Source organism: Cygnus olor, chromosome 5 (assembly GCF_009769625.2).
Source record: "Cygnus olor isolate bCygOlo1 chromosome 5, bCygOlo1.pri.v2, whole genome shotgun sequence".
Lineage (NCBI taxonomy): Eukaryota > Metazoa > Chordata > Aves > Anseriformes > Anatidae > Cygnus > Cygnus olor.
In genome coordinates, this window is record NC_049173.1 from 18626931 (window position 1) to 18648307 (window position 21377).

Consider the following 21377-nt stretch of genomic DNA (forward strand, 5'->3'; position numbering starts at 1 on the left):
CCGAGAGGGCGGCGAGCCCCGGGCTGCGCAGAGCCACGGGCCGGAGCTGCCCCAGCTCGCTCGGACGCCCCGCAGCGGGCCCCGCTCACCTCCCGCCCGTCCTTGTCCCCTTCCTCTGCCAGTGCCCGAGGGAGGCCTGCACCCGCCTCCTGCTTTGTAGTGTACTGGGGTCAGCTCTGGGCCCCTCACCACAAGAGGCCCTGGAGCGTGTCCAGAGAAGGGCTACGAAGCTGGTGAAGGGCCTAGCGCACAAGTCCTGTGGGGAGCGGCTGAGGGAACTGGGGTTGTTTAGTCTGGAGAAGAGGCTCAGGGGAGACCTTATTGCTGTCTACAGCTACCTGAAAGGAAGGTGTGGGGAGCTGAGGGTCAGCCTCTTCTCACAGATATCTAGTGATAGGACTAGAGGGAATGGCCTCAAGTTGCAGCAGGGGAGGTTTAGGTTGGAAATGAGGAGACATTTCTTCTCAGAAAGAGCAGTGAGGCATTGGGACAGGTTGCCCAGGGAGGTGGTGGAGTCACCGTCCCTGGGGGTGTCCAAGGAAAAGTTGGACCTGGTGCTTAGGGACATGGTTTACTGGGTGACATTGGTGGTAGGGCGATGGTTGGACGAGATGATCTTGGAGGTCTTTTCCAACCTTTATGATTCTAATGATCAATAAGAATGTGTATGTAATGTAATGATCAATAAGAAGCCTTAAAATAACATGCTGTTCTTCACAGCTTCACTGACAAAGGTAAAGTTTCTGTCTTAAACACAAAGAGGCTTCATCATCTCCTAGTCTTCTTTCCACGGATCACTTGCTGAGGAAGGAGGAGCTATGCAGAGGAAACCCTACATGGCAGGTCACAGTAAGTAGAAAAGAAGTCATGCTCAAGTCACATCCTTTATCTCCTGCACCAGTGTTGCAGCTTCACTTCATCCAGGAGCGCTGATTTAGTGGGCAGCATCAATACAGAAAGCCCAGCATGCACATATACAGGGTCTTTTAAAACAGTACGAATGCTTGGAGCTTATTTTACCCTGTGGCAACAACTGTATTAATCTCTTTCTGCATCACTGCTCCCAATACAAACCAAGCATAATACAGAGGCACCCTATACTAATTAATGCTAATGATCTGAGCTGTTTGCCTGACCATACTTAAAACACACTGGTATTACAGTGAGATACAACGAGTAACAGAATAGCCTAATTATGACATTCCATTTTAACCTTTAACAGATACATTTTGCTCTGTTAAGATTTCGAATATGTTGCATTACTTTATTATTGGAATGGAAAATTACTGAACAACATAAATATGAATTAAATATATTCATCAACTAATTAATAGATTTATTTATACATTCACAAAAATGTTCAAAAAAAGCATCTTTTCTGACTAATAACAGAAGCTCACTGCTTCAAGTTCAGCACTGTAAAATGTGTAGGAAAACTGTCCACTTTTATTAATTAGTTATTTGGTAGAACATTTTACAGTGCCTTATATGTAAAAATAAACCTTGCAAGCATGAAATTTCAGGCTTCAAGCATGCATTAGACTTGTTGCATGCTTATTTTTCTAGAACCTTCTATTCGTTCCACCTTGTTTCTTTTTACCTTCAAGAAGCATGTAATGACGTATCAAGGCTCAGCTCTCCCTTCAGTTTTTTACAAATAATAAAAGGAATGATGAAAAACAGGGAAGTTTCACAGAGCCAAAACACAGAAGTGATAAAGTGAATTTGTTTAGAGAATAGCTTTAAGAATCACATGTAGACTCAGACGTATTCTGTCTTTTCAGTTAATGAAGTCACTGTTTTGCATGGCTAGTGAGTAAATTAAGATATTTTTCTACGTGAATTCTTCATTGTTTTAGCATCCTGGGAATAGCCCTTGGGAATAGTTTAGCTCCTGGGAACTGTTTCTGGACTATCTTGTATTTTTATCACAAATGGATAATTCTCCACTAGGCTGAGGAAAATATACATGCATACCACTTTTCTGCCTAGAGAGTGGCTGATGCTGCTTCCTATTGGGCTTACTTCCAAGTTTCTCTCTTTCTTTTTAGTTAGGGCAAAGTTCCCAGAATCAGACCAAGGTGAATATTTGCATCAACCTTCACCCTGTTGACTGATATGCTCAACTGCAATCACGGCTTCGAACCAGAATGGAAAAAAAATCAGAACTGTCCAAAAGGGAAGATGTCAATAAGATCAAACTGGGATTATCCCTGTTCCACTATGGGCAGGTGTTACTCAATCCAGTCGGCAGAAACTTTTCCATCTCCTTTTAGAAGAAGGGCTGCAATATTCGTCTGTAGGGCATTAGTCTCTTTCTCCCATAGGTTCAACAAGAGAGCAAAGAAATGAGTACAGCAAAGAATGTGAGTGTTTCTAGCCATGCACGTCGTGGAAGTTGATGAGGGATTGAAAGGGAGAAGCAGAAGCACAGTATAGTGCCCTGAGACAGTCAGGCTCTGTCTCATTGATGTGTCTCTATAAAAGATCATCGTGTTTTCATGGACACATTTGTCTCAAAAGGTGGAGCAAAGCAGGTAATAGAGAGTTGATGGGGCAAAACATGAGACAGAAAGGGCAAAATGGAGAAAGTACAGAAAAACACAAAGTTAGGATACAAATTGGGGTTACAGAAAGCAGAATTTAAACATGGAGCTCAGGAATAAAGTTTTGATGAGCTTCAGAAGTAGAAAATGTAAGCTCTAGAGGAACATATTGGCAATATCCTACCTGTCTTTAAGATGGTGTGTCTTCAACGTAAATGCAAAAGAGAAAATACAGCAAGAAGTAACTATGCCAAGTTAGAAAACTCTAATAAATGTAACTTCCAGGCAGAGAATCAGGCAGGAAATGGGTGTGATCAAGATTTAGAATAGGAAATGGAACAGATAAGAGCATTGAGACATTGTTTCCAGTGTGAATTGTTTAGAAATAGGAGTCACCTCTGTTACACTGAATTTTCATGGCTTGAATTTGTTATGCATTGTACTGGCCAGTTTTCTCAGGCAAGTAGCTACATTTCTGGCCTGTAGTGGATAACTTTAGAAAAGGGTATCCATTTAGTTTAGCTCAAAGTTAGTTTCTTTTACTCAATATAAGATTCCTCTGAATGAGTTCTTTTTTTGGCTTGGACTGTTCATTGTAACTATGGTTTGTATATGGGAGGAAAAAGAGCTATTTCCCTGATCAGAGTCATCTCTAAGAGAAAACTGCTGTGTCTAAGAGAAATAACTCGAAAGAATTCATCATAGTACAAAATTGCCTACATATTTCAGCTCAGATTAGTGTCCTCCCAAGTAACATAGTACTAACATAGTTTGCATAGTAGATCTGCAAGTTAGACTTGCTCAGAGAGTAGCATGTTTGTTCGCTTTACATTACCAAAATACTTTCTAAGTTTTACAGTCGTGAATCAGCATTCACATACTCGTTTTATCTTTTTCCTCATCCCTCACCTGTTTCAAGTTTGTATATACTTTTGCCTGGCTCACACAAAGTGAAGAACCTTAAAATTCTAGATGGCATACAATTGCTGATTTATTTTCAGGTCCACATAGATTTGTAGGACCAGGGTACAGCCCCCTACATGATGATTCCATTTGTTAAACACTATAAATATTACTGAATTAATATGCACTTAATGCTTGATAAGGCAGTTATTAATAATTTCTACTAGTGCCTTTGGGAGTTTTTGTGTCTGAGCAAGGGCTGAGAGATTAGCCTTTTAGTCCGCATATTCTTGCTGTGTATATTGCAAACAGCTGAAACTTTGCAAGGACTTCTGTTTTTAGCTGCAGACATAAATGTATATGCATAGGTCACTTAGTATGGCACATGTGGATTAAACCCTGAAAATATTTCCAAGCTGTGTAAAAAAAAAAAAAAAAAACAACAACAACAACAACAACAACAAAAGACCAATGGATTTTTTTTGGAAGACATTTGCCTTAATTGGAAAGGCTTAAAATAAATGATCATATGATTAAAAAAGCAAGGATTGCCTGCTATTTGTTGTAACCCCTATTTCTGTAATGCCCCTGTAGCCAGCGAAGCAGCTGTTCATTGCTGACATTCTCCCTGCCAGGCATTCCAACTCTCTGAGGTAATGGGCTGCAAGCATACGGGCCTTCGCTTTAATTCTTTCAGCGTATCCTTCCGCATGGATAGAGCGAGGGGAACGCCTCCAGGAAAAGAAATTAAATGCACACACACACAGGCACACAGAGACAGGCGATTTGAAAATATTCCAGAGAACGCGATTTTGTGCTCCCGCAGCACAGCATTGCGTGAAAGAGGCTGTCCGAGGCGCTGGCTGGCACAGGTTTATTTTGTTACAATATTTTCTTCCACCCCCAGCTCTTTACCCAGTGGAATGATATCCAGAGCAAGTTTTTTGAGACAGGAAGTGAGGAATGTTTTCACTATGAGTGATCTGAGAAGAAGGTGGGTTAGCCGAGATAGCAGCTGTTTTGTACGAGAGGAACACAGTAAGTCAGTCCCCAAGGAATACAGATGAGATGGCTCCGCAAGAAAAAGTCTCAGAGCGCTCTGGTTTTTCTGCAGCTACACGTATGTGAAAGGAGACTCGGTGTCTTTGGATCGCAGCAAAAGGTAATGGGAAAAGAGCAGGCACAGTAAAACATAGCGGGCGATCTTCTGTGCTGTGTACTGTAAGATTGAGGAGTTTCAAGCGTTTACTTTTGGGAAAGTGAAGGCTGTAGAGCTCTGTGCTTCTGGAGGCAGGGGAAGTTTGAGATCTGCTGCACTTATTGCTGCTCTTTAAGTCCAAAAGTCATGTCAAAGATTAACTGGTAAAACAAGGGGAGGGTGGAGTATTCTGATTTTTTTTTGGCTCCTCAAATATCTCTGAACTAAATATACGTATTTTGAGCGTTTGAAATAATAGGAACCCTATTTTATCATCATATGTTGCAGTTTTATTTCACATACTGTCATTCATGCAGGCTGTTTGAAAATTCTTGTAGAGTAAAATGCCAATTATTGAGGGGAAAATGGGAAGTGGGAGATGTAGGTAAAGGGGAAAGATACCACAGCGCTCAGTAATTGTGCTTCAGTCATGAGCATGTTGCTGAAATTCTAATATAACATTTTTAAAACTACTATGTTTGTGTTGAAATATAAATGTACAGTTTGGCCATGAAAGACATTTTTACTTGTTGCATGAAAATTCGAGGCTTGCTAAAAAAAGGCTTGTTATTTTAGAGTCAACTGGGCTTGCAACTTCTGGCAGACTGTAGTTCCTGTTTGCTAAAGTAGCTTTATAACAATGCAGATGTATCCTAACTTAAAATATTACAGAACGCAAGTACAAGAGCACCTAGCATTGCCGAGCATGCTTGGCATGTTCTGAAAATTCTGATCTAAACTTTCTCCCTATGCTTGCATTGCTACCTGTATGCACAGAGAAATAACTGAAAGTCTCGGATTGCCTAAAGTCAGTGTTTAGGTGGCTTGTGAATTTCACCTGTCAGGTCAGCCACTGCTTCCTGATATTTTTTCCATGGTCTCAGAGTACTTTTCTAAGGGCCTGATAGGGATATAAGAGTTTCAAAGTCTTTTATGTTCAGTACGTAAAATTGAGGTTAAAACAGCACTGCACTTGTGACTGCAGCCTTCAAAAAGATGAATAAGTCGATTTTGCACATCGCTGTAGCACCATAGAAAATGTGCGTAATTGTGCACAGAATGTATTGGAAAATGGGCCCTGGGGAAGTGAGCTAAGGTCAGTCAGCCAAAAGTTTCACTGCCAGGAATAAACCCAGTGCGAGATTCTGCTGGCAGTGGGCAGGAAACTAAAAGCTTCTGTCTGTGGAGCATTCCCCACATGCTGCTCTTGGGGGCTGGATTTGGGGGATCAACGTGCAGAGCAAGTAATCAAGTGAGGAGCCTTGTGTATCCCTAATTTTTTCAGGGAAACTTGTTGCTGTCAGTTGTTATGTGTTCTGTAGCCTCACCTAAAAAATAAATCCGGTGGTGTTTGGATTATTTCTTTTTTCATCATTCAATCAGTTGTAATTAAGATTTTAGATAGTATCTGTTGAGGTTAGGGACTGTGTGCAGTGGTAAAAGTGCCTCCAGATTGTTAGAAGCATGGTCATGAAGTCTGCTTCTGGTCATCCTTTGAAGTAGAGCTGCAAAGGTGTCACCGAGGACAAATGCCATGCTGCCTCCTCCTCCAGCGCCTTCCTCTTGGCCGTGGTGCTTAAAAGAAGGGAGGATGGGGTCTGGAAAGAAAGTTTCAACCCAGAGAGTCTGCGGTTGTGTTGAATAGCATTAAATTTCTAGGTATGCACATAAATATGCAAACGTTGTGGGACTATCTACCTGTTTATACCTTTGAGTTTAAAACCAGGTGTGCTAGGAAGATTAGCGAACCCCCCATGCCAAACAAATGGTTGTATTAACGTTATCCTTACCTGAGAAAAGTCCTCAGAAATCAAACTACGCCTTTTAAAATGCGTTACGAACATACCAGCCTGAAAAAAAAAAAAAAAAGCGTTTTGTTTTGTGTTTTTTTTTCCAATTACAACGGCTTTTACCTCCGAGGCGGCGCTGCCACCAGAGGCGGCCCTCACGCCACGGAGCCCTGGCAATGCGCGGCGGGGGCGCCCTCAGCCCGGCACCGGGCAAGGCTGCTGGGGCTGAAAGCCTCTCGGTCCCGGTGGCCGGGGCCGGGTGGGCCATCTTCCCGAGGGGGCCATCGCCCCGAGCCCCGGGGCTCGTCGCTGTGGGAGCATTCCCCGTCGTCGTCCCCCCCCCCCGCCCCAAGGCGGCCGTGGCTCCCCCCGCCTGGCTGGAGCGCCTTGGCGCGGTGCGGTGGCAGCTCCAGCGCCCAGCCGGGCCGCGGCAGCCGCCCTGAACGTGCCTACTTCTGAGGAAAAAGCTTTTTTTAGCCCGTGTTTTTCCTGTGCACGTGGTGTGTAAACCTGTAAGAGCGACGTGTTTCTTAATCGGGGGTGCGAGTGAAAAGTAAACGCTTGAGAGAGGGGAAAGGCGAGGTCCGTGCACAGCGCGGAGCTGACGAGAGAGCAGGTGTGAGGGTGTTTGCAAAAGGTGGGGAACCTTTCCACTTGGAAGAAGTGCGTTGCCTGTTTGTTTTTTTAAGGGAAAAACTAGAAAATAAATTGTTTTCAGAGTTGGCGTACTCTGTTGGTGAGGCAAACCGTAACCTCAAACGTGGTACAGCAGTTTAGCATAAGCAGTAATGGTTCAACTAGCTGTAATTCAGGGAAAATTAGAGGAATTGGATTTTAATTGTCTGGTAGGAAATGGCTAAGGTGTGAGGTTTAATACCTTTCTTCCTGCCTTTCTTCTCTCTCTCTCTCTTTTTTTTTTTTTCTCTGTAATCATTTATGGGGCTTGGTTTTGTGCTTAATCCAACAGATAGGGGCTGAGGTTGCATGCTCGTTGGAAAATAATGCTGGGCTGCTGTTTTTTTCTTCAGCATTACAAGTACCTTTGGCAACTTGGACTTTCTAGAGGTCTTTCATTTAAATATCAATTCCGCTTAGAAATACTTCCTATTTTAAGGCATTTAATCCGCATTTAATCGACACTCATTATTTACTTGCAAGTTCAAAACAAAACAAAACTTGCCAAAGACTGCTGTAGTCTGTGGAAAAACCAGAAACTCTGGTGTTTATTTGATTATTTGAATACATAACAGCTCCGCATTTTGGAGAAGTAGACTGACTATTTAGATTTAAAAAACATATATACATGTTGTTTTCCTTTGTTTCCATTCCACTCTCAGTCAAATTTTTTTCTGATTCACGTATGTTTTCTTTCTCCTTTGCTCCTTACTAGGATTCCAGTGGATGCCCCCTCTACTTTTATCCTGGTGGAAAACTTGCTCGTCTTTAATGGATACTGCTGCTGCTGGTTGATTTTTGGAGACTTTACAGCTCCTTACTTTTTGAGAGGAGATCGCTACTTTTCCTCTCTCAAGTCCGTGGTGGTGGTAGCTTTTTATCTCTAACCATCGGTGTGGAAGAAGAAGATGCCTCTACCTTTTGGGTTAAAATTGAAACGAACTCGACGTTACACAGTATCCAGCAAGAGTTGCTTGGTGGCTCGGATCCAGCTGCTCAACAATGAATTTGTGGAGTTCACGCTATCTGTGGAAAGCACGGGCCAGGAAAGTCTCGAAGCAGTGGCTCAGAGGCTTGAATTGCGGGAGGTAAGAGAACTGTCAAGTTAAGGTATACCTTTGTCTCTGGTGTTAGATGACCTGTGTGGTGAATCCTTACCATTTGGGGCAATCAGTTTGTTTACTGGAACAGCTATTCCTTGTACCCCTTGTTTCTTCACATTCTGGTCTTGAGAGGGACATGGATTGGTCCAGAACAGTTGCAAAACTTATGTTACAGAGCTAGAGTAGGTCCCAAGGGAACAACATGTGAGAAGTGGCAGTGAACAGCTTAGAAAGATAAACAAAGCCACAGTTGTGGTTGTTTTTCAATGTGACAATGCTGAAAATGTCATTTAAAAAAATATCAGCACCTAATTTCTGCCTAAGCAACTTTTAGATTAGGATATGAAAGAGACTGCTATTTGTGTGCATATATTTCTGACGGATTAGTACTGTGAATAGAACCTGAAGCACAAATGTGAAGTGTGTACCAGTGACAAACTACTTGTGTTGTTTGTTCACATACCTACCGTAAACTCGTTTGCAGGCTGTGCCTTTGAGCAAGCATATAATCATTTATTGATGTCTGTCCCCATGGAGAAACGTGGTCTGCACCATCTGTATCTGTATGTATCTGTATAACAGCTTCCCCCCCTCCAATTTCTTGCTAGGTATTTTGAAGGATGCTTTTGCAACTGAAATTTACTCTTCTCCCACACATACAGTGATTATTCTGCAAGCATTTATTACTGTACACAGCATGCATTACTGTAGAATTCCTTGGTAGGAAATGCTCTGTACAGTCAGTTGTTTTCAGATTTTTTTTTCCCGTTTGGAGAATAATAAATAAATGAAAAAGGTGTGAATCCATTCATCTCTGTTTGTTTACTGTGTATGTTCTCAGTTCCAGTATGCTTTCTTCTAGATTGTCCAAATATTCTTTAATTGTACAATTATTGGGGAAAAGTTCTGTAGGGCAGCGTGACTTCACTTTTGTTTTCTTGCTCTTTCTAGAAAAAGAAAAATCTAACTACTCTTATAGCCTTAGCATTTACTTAGAACACATCGGGTATCGTGTATCTAGAATTCGGTAGTTGTGTTTGAATGGAGTATGTCAATTTTATCTATCGATTTTTGGATGTTGCTGGTAAGTCAACAGAAGGTAAAGACCTTGACTATATTTGGTTTGCAAAATGCGAAGGCTTTGTCTTCCTGAACAATGACTGCCAGCTTTTACTGAACTATTTACAAAGCATTGGAGACGCATGCTTTTTTCAACAGTTCTTCATTATCTCTTTCTCTGGAGCTACTCCTAAAATCTGATTTAAAAAAAACAAAAAGGGCTGGCAATTCTCTCAATTAAGGGTCATATATCAGACTAAGGGAGTTGACACTACACTACTGAACTCTGAGCAGATTCTTTTGGTCATGCATTCTTGCGTGGATTATTTTGGCAGGAAAATGTGTTGCAATAAAAGGGAATGGAAAGTAGGGATATAAATTACTTTCCATAGCTTGCATTCAAGAAATGTTGTTTTGCCTTTAGTCGGATTTGCCAAGCAGATACCGGGAGCATTTCTGACCACTTGCTTAGCACGAAGTTTTCAGGAAGAAAAAATTGCTTAGCATTTGCTTCTAACTGCAAAAACAGTATTATCGATGCTGTGAAATACAAAGAACTTTCTATAAAATGCTCTATATTGTTAATGCACTACGCACCTTTTAACATGTGACTTGAAAGTGGTAAACAAGAGAATATGACTGTTCATTTAAGCACTGAGATTTAACTCAGTTAAGAAAATCAAGGCATCGCTTTCAGATTACTGTATATGGGCTCTGCAGTTCCCATGCACCCTCAGAGCAGTTTATTGCAGGAGGTATGAGTGGAGTCTGTACCTATTTAGACATTGAATGGTAAAATTTACAGAAGTCTCTTTCTCTGTGGTGTAGTCTGTAGTCACTGAGTTTAGGTGGTGAATTGAATGGCTTATTCTTAGTGCTGTGCCACCTTTCAAGATACTTGTTTTAACAGATCTCACTTTATTTTAAATAGTAGTCTTCAAATTATGCTGTGTGTAGCTAAACACTTTTTTCTTTCCGTTTTCCAATTAATACTTCTTGATTTCCAAGTTCAGAAAGTCTAAGCATGTTGTCAGTTTTGTTACTGAATGGCAAGCTTTACAAAAAAGTGAAGTGAGTGCATTAACTAAGAAGAGTATCTGGTATTCCCAGAATGTGACTCATCAGCAATGGGTATGTAATCCAGCCCTCTCAAACTGAGGAACTGGGGAAAGAAGACAGAGGGTGAGGGAACATAAGTTACTGACCCTTTGTAGTACAGCCTGTCCTTTGTCCTGTGAGAGGACCACAACCAAACTCGATTTATACAAAAAGCTGTGTATTTGTTGCAGAAAACCATTCTGGAATTGCAAGTTTTGAAAAAGTGCTGAGAGCTCTGATTGTTAACCAACTTGAAAAGTACATATAACACTGCACATGTTGCATTTAGGGCATGAGTATACAAATCAGATACTTGAAAATATAAAAATGTTTTTTAAACGTTAATACAGGTAGGCATCTATAGATATTTGGCAGGAGATGTTACAACTGATTCACCTCTCTTGCTGGATCTTCTTTTAATTCTGTTTTCTAATAACACTTCTATACCAGAATAAAGGGGCAAATTCTGCTAGTGCGTGGAAGCAGAACCTGACTTAAGTGCAGATGTGTGGTAGAGAGTACACCAGTACAAGAATTAATGATATAAAAAGAAGATAGGGAACTTCTTTGTGAAGTATGCGTGGTGTCTATGCAAATCGCTGTGTTTGTTTTGGACATGAATGGCAAAGACTGAATCAAGGTTATCCAGACTCCGAATAACTTGGAAGTTCTGAAACAGTGCTTCAGTGTTCTGTAACACTTTGCTCTGAAGTCCAAAGTATCAGCTCTTGTTTGGAGAAAACACATAAAAATACCTTTAATTCAGTGTGGTGGTTTATTAAATGTGTGTTTACTTAGGTAAACAGTGTTTTCAAAATAAAACCAAATGCAGCCATAAACACTCTTGCATGCGTATGTATTAGTAAGCATATTGACTGGCAAGTAAAAGTTGGGCCAAGTAGTGACGGAGGGGTCACTGACGTAATAATGTTTATGCCTTGTATCTAAGGCTGACAAAATTTTGGCTAGTGCTTAGAGAAATAAAACAAGAAGGGCTGATCGTTGAACTGTTAATGGCTGCCTCTCGGAATGAAATTTTGCTTAGGAACGTTAGGAAAGGAAGAGAAATGATCATGGAGGAATGCATATAAAACACAAGCCTTCAGTGTGTAATCTCATTAATATAAAAAACAAATTACTTGAAAAACAAAATTGACTCTATCTAAAACATTAATTTTAAATGTGCTGAACCATAATTTAGGGGCAAAGAAGGATGAGCAGTCAGATTGCTAAAAAACCAGCACTTGCCTTCAGTCCAATTACTTTAGTTCTTCCTTTTTCTGAAGGAAAAAACCCATGCATTAAGGTATAACATTTATGTTCAGTCTAGCTTATTACTCTGAGCACCACAAAATTATTTTTTTTTTCCATGAAAACCTTAGTGGCAATTAGGAAATGTTACCCCTGACTTCTGTAGCTTTTTTAATAAAGTGGGGTCATAATTTGCATAAACCACTTATATGTGTTTTTTCCCTGTCTGAATCCCTGTGATTAGCAGTATAGTTTTATACTAATTTTGATAGTAAAGGTTTTTGTTATTTCTGAAGCAGGCATGTTAGTTTATTGTTTAGTATTTTTAGACTACTTTGAACTTTTGCTTTTCCCACTTGTAAAGCAATCAGGATTTCAGAATCCAGTGCATGTGAATGTGATACTTGCTTTAACATCAATGCTGGATGAGGTGTGAGTCAACAGCAGGTATGTGAGTCCATCCTTCTCAGAGGTGGAAAAAAGTAACATGATTTACAGAAAAAAAGTACGTTTCTAACTTTTCGGACCATGTTGATTGAAAGCTGGCCTGTTTCTGCAAGAGATGAAAATGTGTCTTAATGGGATATAATGTCTTGTATGCGCTAGGTAGGTATTGCTCTTTAGCTTGTAGATTAGCCAATTTATTTTTGTCTAACATACTGATGAGTAAAATCTGCCTTGCCTGTCAGAGGAAATCCGTTTATTCAAGATATTTAAAGGGGGTAAAAACGCATTGTGTTGTGACTTTTGCAGTGTTTTAATTTGAGTAAATTAGAATGGCAGATTACCTTGCAAAGTATTGATTTTAAAAAATCAATGATGATTTTTTCAAATCAAAATGATTTTTTTTCTTTATTTCTTATCCCTGCAATATTGATTTAAGCTGTAATTTGCAGCTGCTTTGTTTAAATAGCATTTGTGATTTTCTCCTGACTACTCCTATACGGTTTGGAGCAGTCGTTGCGAGGGCTGGGGCAGGCTGTGCTGGAGAAGAGGTTTGCTGTGTGAGAGAGCAAAGGCTTCAGGTGGACTTCTCCCTGCGTTCTCCTAGCTACCCGCTGAATCCTCCCTACGGGCAGCTCCAGTTGAAAATCCTGTCAGGACAACAAAGATAGGATAAGCCAAAGTGCCCTGAAGTAGGTAGCTTCAAGATGGGAAAAAGAGTTTATTGTGTGTTTTTTTTTTTTTTAACGAGGCCAGTGAGCAGGTATGTAAGGGGTGCGACTTTCCGTTCGGTGGCAGGTACGTGGCAAGACTTGGAGGTTTCTTTTTCCACTGCTTCCAAGAAGTCTTGGATCTTGTGCGCTGGCCAGTGCAGGCTGCTCCAAAATCTTTCTCCACTAAGGATTGGGAAGATTTATGGAGGGGGTTGTCTGCTGTGATAAGAGGAAAGTTTCTGGAGATTTTTCGGGGCCTTTTGTCTCCTGTAGGTCTTAACGCTGGACATAGAGTAAAGCTCTCACTTGGCATCTGGCCGTGGTGCACAGTACAAGATTATTACCCAGCTCTTCTGAAAGCTGTTCATTTAAACTGCGATATTCTGATGGCAGGGGCTGTTTTGTATCTAAGCATACGATAAAGCGAGACGCAGTGGAGTCCGTGGGCTAACTGGGATTTTTAACTCTGGCTGCAGTGCTTATGTTCAGTAATGAGACAGTGTTTTCAGCATTCTCTTCAGGAAAGTCTTAGGGCTTGTTTTATTTGTTTGTACCCATGTAAAGAAGGAAAAACACCTAAAAAAAGTATTTTTTTTTCTTAATGTGACGATCTATAGAGAATAATTGTGTAAAAGATGGCAGTAGTAGTTTTATCTCAAAATCCTAGAGAATATAACTTTTCCTGATGCGTTGTGCTGCTGCAAGCCGGAGGCACAATCAGATCTGGGGGTGATAACAGGTGCTGTTAAGTTGAAGTGAGATTATTCCACACTTGATATCTGACATACGCATTTGTCATTCAGATTTCTTTTCTAGATATTGTAAGTTGTGACCAAAATAGATGCTGAGATTCTTTATTAAAGCTTTGCGAAGGTGCTGAAGAGAATAACTGATAGGTATAAATGATGTTTAGATTACAGCCAAATGGAGTGGAATTATGTTAGGGATGAGACCGGTCCATTTTAAGGAAAATAAAATGAAATACAGCAGCTAATTATAGCTAACTAATACCAGGCTGTCGGTGCAGGGAAGAAGGGCTCTGTCACTGATTCCATTTCAAATTATAAAATGGTTGAGCAGTAACAAAGCGTGCTCAATACTGATGTGGAAACGTGAGAATACAAAGATCTAAAGCTCTTTTTTTTTAAGTGTTGCTGAAGGATAACATACAATTCTAAAGAAATACGTTATTTACGTGCAAGACGTGTTCAGTAGGTTGTTCCTTTCTCCGCACTGGTTCTGTACTGACAGAATCCCGTAAAGGCTCGGGTCAGGAGGCACCTCGGAGGGCTGCATGTCCCACCCTCTGCTCACAGAGGGGCCAGCTTGGACTGGGTGGCTCGGGGCGAGTTTGAGTTCTCTGAGGATGGAGATCGGACATGTCTTTGGGCTACCTCTTGGAGTGCTCGGCTATCTCATTGTGAAATTTCTTCCCTGATCTGATGGGGATGTCCCACACTGCACCTTGTGCCCGCTGCATCCCACCACTGCAGTGCCCCTCGCTGGAAACCCTTCCCCAGAAGAGCCTGGCTCTGCCTCCCCTCTACCCCACGATCTGGCCACAGGAGATAACAGTAAGATTTTACCCTAGCCTCTTCTTGAGACTCATCGTCCCCATTTCTCGGGCTCCCCTCAGACGTGGAGCAGAAAAACCGAATGGTCTCCTGCAGCGGTGCCGTTGTGTGGCAGCGTGGCTGATGGAGCTGCTCGTAGCCCATGGGGGCACCTGTCCCCCACCACCAACCCGCGGCCCTGCCCGCTGTGCCACCATGTCGGGCTTCTCTCAGTTTTGTGTTCTTGGTAACTCCTGAAATATTATACAAAAAGGCTTAACGTTGCTGTCTGTAGTGGCAGAAGGCAGCTAGGTAGAAAGCAACAGCAGAAATGGTAAGTCCCTTTTATTTATATTTGACTTTCTTCAAAGGGGTTGGGTGATGAATAAGTCGCTAAAATAAATGAACCTCGAAATAGTGTTAATCTTAACAGCTTAACATATTTTAGGAATTGTGTCATTACATTCTTTTCTAGAATTGGGTGTTGTCCTGTGCTACTACTAATAAAATGTTTTAGCAATGAATAAAAATGGATTCTATTTTAATCAGTGCAAGTATTCCAGGGTGCCTGAGTTCTTCTGCAAATTTACAGGATCAAGGTCTGCCCTTGAAGTCAAATGAAAGGTTTGCGTACAAGTCATAGGACGGGTTTTGGGCCGCGGTGTTTACCTTGGATTGTATTTTATTTATTTTTGATAATCCAAACTGGAGGAGTTTCTAAGGGAAAATACCATGACAGAAAAATCTTGTTTAAAGATATGCTGGATTCCAGAGTATGATTTTAAAATGCGGAAACATTTTCCTTAGTCCGGTGCCAGTGACAACTCAGTTCTGCGTGTAGGTAAGGTCAGTATTTTACAGAAATGGACCAGCACAAGCGATCGTCATGGCTTAAAGATAAGTTTAAACTTGAGGTTGTAGAAGCAGGAGTATCTTAATCTGGAGAGTATGAAACAGCAGTGCTGTTATCAGCCTTTGTGCTCATTCTCTCTTTTCCTTTCTGTTACAACTCGGTGTTTCTTTGAGGCTTAAATACACCAGGGCTGCAGCTGAAACTTACTCCGAGGGTTGCTTAGAAATGTTTAGCTGGTTTCCAGAAGTGTTTACCTGGTAGCTTTTATAGAAATCGTTCAGCTTTGATGGCGTACTTCTGTAGGTCCTGTTGCTGTTTGGCTTCGGTGTCTGCTCGGCTTCTGCTCACACCCGGAGGCTGCGGTCGAGGTTTTGGGTCTGGCACTCAGTTACCTGCTGACCGGGCCCATGCAGTGGGCTTGTTTTTTTTCACCTCTTTGTAGCCAGGGAGGTCCAGCAGCTCGTGGTGGATGGTTCAGCTTTAGCTGGTTTTATTGGTGGTCCTCTTGTTCACTGACCCTCTTGCTTTGTGTTTAAATTACATCCTTAGCACTCGGGGGTTACACGGCATCAGAATTACAGCCTCACTTTGGCTCCTGTGTGTGTCTGCAGTGTGAGAAGTCTTGTAATGAAAGAGAAATACACCTTTTTTACAAGCATTCCTTTCTGCAGTGGAGTTTCTGTGGCACTGCTGTTACAATTTTAACATCTTAAGGGATCTTAAGGAATCTGCTTTACAAGAGAACTGTTTCTGACATGGGAATGGAATCTGCTGCTCTGTGGAGGTTTTTAAACTTTCCTAACCATGAAGCTGTTTCCTGTCTATCAAACTACCTTTGGTCCAGGCATCTTTCACTGGACTGAAAAACTGCCACTCTTCTATGAACAGTTCTAACTTAACTCAATGCTTGTATTACGGCCTGTGTATTTGTCAAGTGGGACCAGAGCTGTCTTACAACTTGCAGAAGGAATCTCAACTAAGGTTACGCAGGAGCCTTCATTCTAGCATTTTTTTTTATCTTCTTCATATTGATTCTCCAATTAGACTGCAATGATCATTTTAATTCAGTTTTTTAAGCACTGAGAAAACAAAAATCTCTTAAATAGTCTGGTCCAACTCCCTTTCAAAGCAGATTGTGTTGTCTAATCAAAGGTAGATTGTGGTGCTCAGGAAGTTGCCTGCTCACATCCCAGGGAAGGACGTCCCTCAGCTGCTCGGGGCAGTCTGTTCCAGCTCATGCTTCAATTTGTGTCCATGTCTTTGTGTGGGCAAGAGTTGTCTGTTCAAGCAAGGTAGATTGCTGCTTTAGCTGCTCATTTTCTTGCTCGGTGGGATGAACCATAGCCATACGTGTGCTTTAATGAGCTTGTCTTTGACTGACCACTTGTCCTGTGCCCTTTTGTCCTTCAGCATCTGGTTCGTCAGACAAGCCTTACTCTGCTCTTCCCAGTCCTGTGTGTTTATTCTGTTTGTCTTCCTCGCTTCCCTCAATTTCCCCGTTACACGTGAATGCTTACTGCTAACATCTGTGAGCTGCCCCAGCTGGGGCAGGGACTGCTTGCAAACGAAAGACCAGTTTTGGTAGTATTTTAGGGATGGGCCTGTGCATACATGGATTGTTTATCTGGAAGTGACACCTGGTTTTGATATTAAATGTCTCCCCGGTTCTCTAAGTTTTCAATAACCTACAGCTTTAGTGTTTTCAAGTTTTTATTTCTAGGTAGCAATGTATTTTATCTAACACATTTATCGATTTAGCTTTGTTTCATCACTGAAATGCCTCTCTTTCAGATTACGTATTTCAGTTTGTGGTATTACAACAAGCAGAACCAGCGCAGATGGGTAGATTTGGACAAACCTCTGAAAAAGCAGCTGGACAAATATGCCTTGGAGCCCACTGTGTATTTTGGAGTAGTGTTCTACGTGCCTACCGTCTCTCAGCTTCAGCAGGAGATTACCAGGTAAACTTCTTACACATGCCTGTAATTTTGTTTTCAGCATTCTAAAATGTATAGTTCATGTACAAATTGTCTGCTTCCCCTCCCCAACCTTTCTAGATACGGAAATTATTACTTTAGGCAGAATTTATGTTCCAATTGTATATTTATTTCCCTTTTGAATATTTACAATACGTTATAAACTAAGCAAAGAATGAACTTTTCAGTGGTCTTAGGAATCTATTCAAACCTGTTCCTGATAATAGGAATACTCGGCATGGTCAGATTTTTAACTGTTTTAGTCCCTTCATGTCAGTCTCTTACTTTGTTTTGAAGAGCAATAGATTGCTTTGGGAGAAGTCCAACCCGTGGAAAGGACATGCAGATCTTTTTCCCTATTTTGCTCTCAGTACTTTCTGGTACTTACCAACTGTATTGGCAAACTTCTGGCTAAGCCTGAATTTATCCTTTTTGACTTTCACTGGGCAACAAAGATGGATATTAGCTTTGCTATCATGTAAACATTTGTACTGTGAATCTGGAGAACATCCCACCAATGGTGCTAACTGCAGAGGAAGTGTCAAGCTGAGCATGTGTACTAGCCAAGTAGTCCTATGGGCCCATACATGGATGCCTGGTGTCTTAAAGTCTCTACTTGTTCTGATTTCATTATTATTTTTAACAGACAGGTGAGTATTAAACCAGTAACTAGATTACAAACATTGCCTGAAAAACCTTTTATTATTCTTCTCTGGCACTTATTCAAAGAACGTGGTGATTATGCTGGAGCTTTAACAGCAATTTTGCAGTGTGTTTGCAAGAGTTTACATGGCAGCCTTGCACTCATGTCCTACAGGATGGCACTTGCTTTAATTTACAATAGTGAGAGTCTGGATTAGTTTCAGAGAAATCTGTGTGTTGGAGGATTTTTTCCAGGCCTTTTCAATATAAATGAAATTGAGCATCTTTAAGCAAATGGTATGTTTAGTGTGTACCAGGAAGAGGAGCATCACAAACAAAAGATATAGTATTTGCCGTTTTGTCAGGTAGTGTCAAGATCCTTCGTCTGTATGTGTGCTTTCAATAGCTGTCCTATGGAAAGAGCCTATGTTCTATATTTTGCCTGGTGAAGATTTCTTTTCCCAAGTGCCTCGTTGTGCTGTGACTTTTTCCTTTTTTTTTTTTTTTTTTTTAAGGCTTGGGTTTGGTTCCAGCTATTTTTGTGTGTTTTATATAAGGATATTATCTGGTGTCATGTGGCATAGTGCTTTTTTGAAGTAGGAGCCAGGAAAAGTCATCTAAACAATATTTATAAAACGTCACAGAATTTAACAGTTTAGTGAAGGAAGAGATCTGTCTTTTGGCATGTGAGTGGCAAGTGCTTCTGTGTTCTCAGTGTTAAAGCTTTCCTTCGCAACAGTTAACATACAATATGAAGAAGTTAAGAAGCTTTTGAAACTAGACTTACAGAAGACAAATGTCCTTCTTGGCCAAGTCTGTGTGGCTATACTGGCATTTGAGAGTCTTGGGGTGTTTGGGGGTAACGTATATTGGCTCAGATAGGGTGCACCATGGTTGGCCGAAAGGGCCAGAAGAATTAAAGAAAATAGTGGTTCAGGCTGTGGACAAATGGTACACCTAGTAGTGCTTGCATGTTCAAGAGATGACCCAGGAAAAGGTCAGATTAAAGGAAAAAAAAGTGTGGTGCCTCGCAAGTGAGTACCCAGGAGTTGTAATGCAGAAATGGAAGTAACTATTGTGATGGAAGGGATGTGCATATTTGATTTATTGGAAGGGAATGCAGAAATGCAGCAGCAGTGCACTGGACATTGTAAAGAAGAGATGGTAAGGATATTAAGGAGGGAAGACAAAAATAAACAATTTTGAGGTTATGCTAGTAGACAGAAATTATGGACATTCTTTGAGTTAAGACAGAGCAGGATTGGATTCTGCAGCAGGTAAGTGAAGGGAAAAGTTGATAAAGACCATAAAATACTGGGTCTGAATGATGAGGAAGACAGTCCTCCGCACAGACTAGTGAATGCAGAGAGGACCTGGAAATGAAGGCATGTTAATCTGTAGTCTCTTGAAATTAAAAAGCTGATGTTAGCTTTTTCTTTTTTTCTTTTTTTTCCATGTAGGTATCAGTATTATTTGCAATTAAAGAAAGATATCTTGGAGGGTAACATTCCTTGCACACTAGAACAAGCAATACATTTGGCTGGTTTAGCTGTTCAAGGTAAGTAAGGCAATTATGCCAATTAGCTAGTGTTACTTTGGAAATGTGGTGGTGTATTTTCTATTGCACGCTTTCTGTTTATTGCTTATAGAGCCCTTTCCTTGCTGTAATAAAAATGCAAGAAGTAGTTGCTTCCAGTATACGTTCCATTTCTATGAAGCACATTTTTGTTTTCAGTCGGCAGCCTTACAAACACAGCAGCAGTTCCATTCAGTAGGGTAAGAAAGGTTTGCTCCTTAGAACTTCATCACCCAAAGCATGGGCTGGGGAGGGGGACAGTGGGATCAGTGGCCCAGCACTTGCTGGTATTTCTGCACAGCCCTCGGAAGTGTACCTAGGTATCTGACGGGTATTTTCAGGAGTTGGGTTTAACCTGGACATCTGAATTCCTTTGGAAGCAAGGGCTCTACATGTCTGCTAATACCAGCAGAGCTTTCATCTGTGTTACTGAAGACTCTTTATTCTGACATTGTCACAAGAGAAAGGGATATATTTTAATAAATACGCAAATCTGAATGTAGAGTAGTGCTAGTATCTCCACTTCTTGTCCCAAGTATCCCAACACCAAAGATTATTTCAAGTTAGTACACAAGGCTGTTAACAATTCCTATGTTCAAATCTTTCCTGAAGATCCCTTTCTCTGATACCTCCATGAAAATGGCTACGTTTCCTCATTAGGGTCAAAGGGGATAAAGTACATAAAAAAATCAGCAGTCCTCAGTCTGTGAGTTCTGATCATGTCTGGTGTTCCCTGCTAACCTGCTTGTTCAATCTTAAATCTCTCATGTTAACAGGTTTTAATGGCAACAGCTTTGTTGTGTTTGTATATTGCTTCACTCCAGCGGACGTGATGTGGATGCCACTCCAGTACATCTAGCAGCAATTGTAAAACTGCCAAAATTGAGGAAGACTTAGTCACTGCCAGTACATGCAACTTAGTGGTGGTTTTTTGTTGTTGTGTTGTGTTGTTTTGCATTAATTATGTGTTTTGGTAGTGTCATGTTAAAGATTGTGAGGATGTTTTTCTGAGAATACAGTTACCAGCAGAGTAGGATTAATAATGTTAGTGCCTTGTTTATATAACAGTGAATCTGTTTAATCCACGCCAGGATTTAATAGTCTTCAACTGGCAAAATCTTACTTCATTATTTTCATATCTTTGGACAGTGTAAATGTCTCTCTGCTCAGTAAGTTGTTTACAGAAATCTTTCGATATAATCCTCTTTCCAGATGGAAAATATTTATCCTTTTAGCTTACACATTCCTCTTTCAGTCTTGGGTAGAGAACTGCATGTGTTGATAATGTGATGAAAAAAACAACTTAGAAAAAGTGCAGGTTCTAAATTAATGCACTCCGATGACTGACGTAGCTTATACAAGGTAGGTCAGTTAATTTTAGCTAATGAACTAACAGAAGCAGTTGTTTGCTCTTTTGAGTGAACTGATTTCAAGAATGATTTGTTTGAAATAATTACAATAGGCTGCTTCTAAGCATTGCTTTATCTCAAGTGCTTAGTTGGTCTAGTGTGTCACAAGTTCTCCCCTTTAATCATGAATAACTTGCATAGTAATCATTAATGCATAATAAAAATTAGATTCCTAAGTGTCACTATAGTTATACCATTATAGGTGAGAATCTGTGATAATGTAAATAAGATCCGTGTACTTGGAAATTATGTTTATATGGTTTGGAAAAACTGTTCCCTGCAGACTGTTATTCCTTAGAACAGTTCCTCTTTTGAGACTGTGCATAACTTTTCTGATTTAAACTACTTTCTTTGAAATGTTGGCTCCTTTTTTCTTGGAAACGTAACAAAAATTCTTTGGAATGTCCTTTGGCGTGACATAAAATCAACGCTTTTAGTACGTCCTTTCTGAGCATACCTTTGAATCAGGAAAGTTAAAGCTTCTATGTCCCACTTCCTGCATGTCTTTGTGCAGGGAGCTGTTCAAGGCTGGTGAGCAGAAACTGTAGTGTCCAGGGTGCTCCAGCCACTCAGGACCCAGTGGTGAGA

The 21377-nt window shown here is 40.9% G+C and overlaps 1 protein-coding gene across 4 annotated transcripts in view; it reads left to right on the plus strand.

The window, feature by feature from the left end:
* The first annotated feature begins 16 nt into the window (after positions 1-16).
* PTPN21 (protein tyrosine phosphatase non-receptor type 21) overlaps positions 17-21377 on the plus strand; it is a 46458-nt gene continuing 25097 nt past the window's right edge. The window contains exons 1-5 of one of the 4 annotated variants that reach the window (XM_040559875.1): positions 576-849; positions 4357-4611; positions 7828-8200; positions 16978-17147; positions 19265-19362. In XM_040559875.1, the coding sequence (XP_040415809.1) occupies positions 8021-8200; positions 16978-17147; positions 19265-19362 (448 nt within the window). In that variant the 5' untranslated portion in view covers positions 576-849; positions 4357-4611; positions 7828-8020. Of the gene's footprint in view, positions 850-4046; positions 4612-7827; positions 8201-16977; positions 17148-19264; positions 19363-21377 lie in introns of those variants that run through there. The other 3 variants (XM_040559878.1, XM_040559874.1, XM_040559876.1) reach the window with 3 other exon arrangements.